The sequence below is a fragment of the Vigna angularis genome, chromosome 5, assembly GCF_016808095.1.
Source record: "Vigna angularis cultivar LongXiaoDou No.4 chromosome 5, ASM1680809v1, whole genome shotgun sequence".
In the NCBI taxonomy this organism is placed as follows: domain Eukaryota; kingdom Viridiplantae; phylum Streptophyta; class Magnoliopsida; order Fabales; family Fabaceae; genus Vigna; species Vigna angularis.
In genome coordinates this window covers 31557358-31561587 of record NC_068974.1, presented here as the reverse complement: position 1 = coordinate 31561587, position 4230 = coordinate 31557358, and the positions used below count along the sequence as shown (strand labels likewise).

At 33.0% G+C, this 4230-nt stretch overlaps 1 protein-coding gene and 1 non-coding gene across 2 annotated transcripts; one reads left to right on the top strand and one right to left on the bottom strand.

Moving 5' to 3' along the window:
* The first annotated feature begins 677 nt into the window (after nucleotides 1-677).
* On the top strand, nucleotides 678-2346 carry LOC108339792 (photosystem I subunit O). The gene is made up of 4 exons (XM_017576999.2): nucleotides 678-836; nucleotides 925-1003; nucleotides 1098-1277; nucleotides 2091-2346. Exons 1-4 carry the CDS (start codon nucleotides 761-763, stop codon nucleotides 2179-2181), a joined length of 426 nt encoding a protein of 141 aa, XP_017432488.1. The 5' UTR covers nucleotides 678-760; the 3' UTR covers nucleotides 2182-2346.
* Nucleotides 1909-1980, bottom strand: TRNAQ-CUG (transfer RNA glutamine (anticodon CUG)). The gene has a single exon. It is a non-coding gene; the product is annotated as a tRNA-Gln (tRNA).
* Nucleotides 2347-4230: the final 1884 nt, after the last annotated feature.

Sequence of the window (4230 nt, the reverse complement as noted above, 5' to 3'; positions counted from 1 at the left end):
ACGAGAAAAAAAAATTGGAGGTACAATAAGAAAAGCATGAAATGGATAAAGAAGCGCCCCTTCATTACTAAATAAATTGAGCCACGCTTGGTACTCTAAATTGATCTACACAATAAAGTTATGCAATATAAACTAAAAATTATTTCTCGTTTAATATTTTGATTATTATTCTTTTCTTACTTTTATAAGCTTTAGGAGACTGAATTATAAAGCTAGTGTTCGAAAATTTAAATTATAGATGCCTAAAGTAGTGGAAGTAGGAATTTTAATTGTCGGAAAAAATGACTATTTTTCAGTTGAATTGTGAGATTCTTACTCAGTTGCCAAACAGTAAACACATAGAAAATAAAAAAAATATTTTAGTTTCAAATATATTTAATTTGTATTTTTTTTAACTCAATAACAAACCAATGTCATATGTGATTTTTATTGATTTTTTAAACAGAATTGTTTTTTTTATTCCTTGTAATTTACATAAATACCATTTTGAAGATTGAATGTGATTGAATGCATGCCACATGTTCTTCCACATGGACAATGGTTTTTTCTCTGTGGACAAGAGATTAATGTAGACCCCACTTTATCTCTAAACTCCACGTGGCGCAACCTGATTGAGTAACGTTGGCATTGATGCAAACGCAATCCAAACCCAATCTAATTCAAAGGATATGAAGAATGGAAAAGAATATGAAGAATCGGAACCGAAAAACTAGCACAGCCACTACTTCCTCACACTGGTGATTGAGAGAGCAGAGCGAAAATGACAACCTCCATGACGACCGTCGCAGGATTGGGTGGCGCAACACTGGGCTCCGCCGCATCTCGTCTGACCTCCGGTACGCTGAACGAAGTTAATAAAATTGATTTTGATCGAGAAAAGCATGATGCGAGAGATGATGTTGTGTTTTGTGAATTGTGTTGCAGGGTTCGTGAGAGCTCCTGTGAGTGCTAGGAATCCCTTGAGACAAGGTGTGGCAATGGGAAATGGTGGGAGGGTGACATGGTAATTTCAGTAAGAGATTAATTTTCTGTAATTTTTAAATTAAAAGAAAATGGAAAATGGAATCAATCATGACATTTGTGAACGGTGATTGAAGCTTTGAGAGGAATTGGCTGCGGACCGATTACAGTGTGATCGGGTTCGGGTTGATCGGATGGCTAGCACCTTCCAGCATACCGGCTATCAACGGTAAAAGTCTGACTGGCCTCTTCTTCGACAGCATTGGAGCTGAGCTTGCTCACTTCCCCACTCCACCTGCTCTTACTTCCGAGTTCTGGTAAGTTACTTCATCCTTTCTTTTTTCTTAAATAATGGCAATAATCACACTTATATTTATTTAGCATACATTACAAAAATAAAATAATTATATGAAAATAAAATAATTATAAAAGAGTAAAATTTTACATTTAAAAAAAAATATATGGTTTTAAATAAGTATTTGACTTTTTTAACATTGAAAAACTATATAATCAGATGAAAAACTCATACTAATTTTTGTTCCTAATTTGTTCTTGAAATGAAAATATTTAAACAGTTTATTTTACTTCAAAAATATATTTTAAGATAAACTTTTCTAATTGAAGAACCTGTCCTTTACTAAATTAATTTCAACAATAGCTCCAACCAGAGATATATTTACAGTTTAAAAGCCCTTACATTCCTGTTAACTGATATTTTAACATATAATTATTCATGTCACTTATATTAATCAATGAGACAGGAAGATGATAATGAGTGCTAGTTAATTTTTTATTTTGGCTAGTTAAGATTTATAATAGGTTTTTTGTCTAATTTTAAAGACAAAAATTATTAAAATAGTGGACTTGGGCTCAGAGTAAAGCCCATTTTGTTCAGTAGTAATGGACCTAATAACATTTAAAAATATAACTAAAATGAAAGTTAGAAAAAGGTCCCACCGAGATTTGAACTCGGGTTACTGGATTCAGAGTCCAATGTCCTAACCACTAGACCATGGGACCATTGCTGATTTATAATACAATTTTTTAATATAAATAACTTTATAAAAATGTTAAAGCATTTAGGAAAAGATAAGACATAATAATTATTTGTGAGACAATGTTATTCGCAGGTTATGGCTGGTTACATGGCACCTTGGGTTGTTCCTGTGTCTCACTTTTGGGCAAATTGGTTTCAAGGGAAGGACTGAAGACTACTTTTGAATTCCAAACCTATGGTCTGTTTTTACTTTCTTTTTGTTTTTCCTTTTGTGCCTTGCAATTGCAATCTATGCTGTATAACTCTATATGCTACCTTTTACCTTAGAAATCTGTGTAATATTCATAATGTTGTATATTATTATTGCTGTTGTACTTTCTGCTTCCTCATCAATGTCCCACCTTTTACTCCTACCAATTTTTTCAAAGGCTACTCTTTGGTTTCACTAATCTATCATTGTATACATTGACCAAGAAAAAAAAACATCTCAATTATGCCACTATTTTAAAAATCTAAGAGTTAGGAATTGCATTAATTACTCCAATGTCTAGTCACTACGATACAACAAATATAACAAATAAGATATATTAAAAGAAAACAAATGTTTATTGGTTAAAATTAGTTTATATATAAGTTTAATAATTATTTATTATATATCTTTTTTCTTTTAAAGGTTTTTAAAGAAAAAAAATGTACTACATAAAGATATAGCATGTGAAAGTCTACTTGTGTTGAAGGCATTGATAGAACTAATTACAAGCTATGGTCACAACACAATGTTATTAATTCATGAACTTTTAGCAAACATCAATACTTTATTTTGTTTCTTAAGAAACAATGAGTGGTCAAAGTTGCACTTAACAATTATGAAACACACAACCTTAGTGACAATTTTTTAAAACATCATTCTTTCTTTCATAAAGCATTGTCCCACATACACAATCTTTGAGTTACTCAACAGAAGAAGATGAACAATTTTTGTAATTAATTTGTAGTTATGAGTATGCCATTTTTGGACAGAGAAACTTGTGTGAATAGTAGAGATGTCTTAAGTCAAAAAAGGATGGTGTGCATCAGAAAGAAGATATGCGACTTTAAGAGATTTAAGAATATTTTTTGTGAACGATTATTTATCATTTTTATGTAACTTTTCTGCAATTAAAGTTTGTAAGATGTATTACAGAATTATGGGGTGGGAATATGTAAGACCCTAGATAATTAGCACTGCAAACATCTTTCAAATCAGATTTAATGCATTTTAACCACTCTGCCATGCATTAAAAACGCACCACGTCACTGCTCAGAGTAATTAAAACGCACTTTGCACTGCATGCACGAGCGTCACGTGTCATGTTAGAAGCTTCTGAAATCAAAAGTGGGAGTGCAGGTGTCAGCAGAGGAGACGCTCGTTCGTTTGGGCGTGGAATTAACAAAACTGAGTTTTTGAAAAACTCTCTCTCACCTGCACGCATTCTTCTTCTTCCTCAGAACTCAACTCTTCATTTTCTCCACCTTCTCTCTAGAAACCTTCACCTTCTCTCTACTGTAACTCATCACCTTCTTCTCCGATCACGTTTCAGAACCGTAGAAACATTCCTAGAGACGTGAGCGTCATTCTGGACCGAACAGAATTGGGATCTGAGCTGGTAAGTTCTCGTCTCTAACTGTTCGTCCATTTGGTTTCATGCGAACCCTAGTTCTGGTTGCATGTATGGGTTATAGGTCTGAGTTGTTTCTGATTTTTGGCGTTTTAGATTAAGTGAAAGTTGTTGAGTGAACCTGAGGGTAGAACGATGTTAGAGGACGAACTAAAACCTTGCATTTTGGGCGTACACTGCTATCCAGGTAAGGGAAGCTTAGTAATTTAATTGATACTTGTATGTTGTATGCAAGCCTGATATGAACTGAATGTATGAAATGTATGCTGATTTGGTATGCATGAACGAACATTGTTGTACTGAATGAATAGAGTATATGTTGGTTGAAATGTATGTTTATGGTTGATACATATGAATTGGAAAATGGATGATTATTGTATAGTACAAGTTGTTAATATGAATTCTATAAAGTATGTGAATTAAATGATGAATATGAAATTATAAGATTATGAATCGTATGAGAAAATGTGGAGTTAGAATAGATGAAAAATCTGAATATGATAATTCTTACCTTGATAATGTACGCTCGTCGTTGAACGGTCTTATACCGTTCGGTTTCCTAGTAAATGACTTAAAATGGAATTCTTTCATTCGGAAAGAACTCTGATCGAGAAC

Bases quoted from the DNA above. Each gene is read 5' to 3' on its own strand.
- LOC108339792 (XM_017576999.2), top strand. From the start codon at position 761: ATGACAACCTCCATGACGACCGTCGCAGGATTGGGTGGCGCAACACTG. The intron at 837-924 runs GTACGCTGAACG...ATTGTGTTGCAG, and splicing joins CGCATCTCGTCTGACCTCCG to GGTTCGTGAGAGCTCCTGTG. The intron at 1,004-1,097 runs GTAATTTCAGTA...CGGTGATTGAAG, and splicing joins AATGGTGGGAGGGTGACATG to CTTTGAGAGGAATTGGCTGC.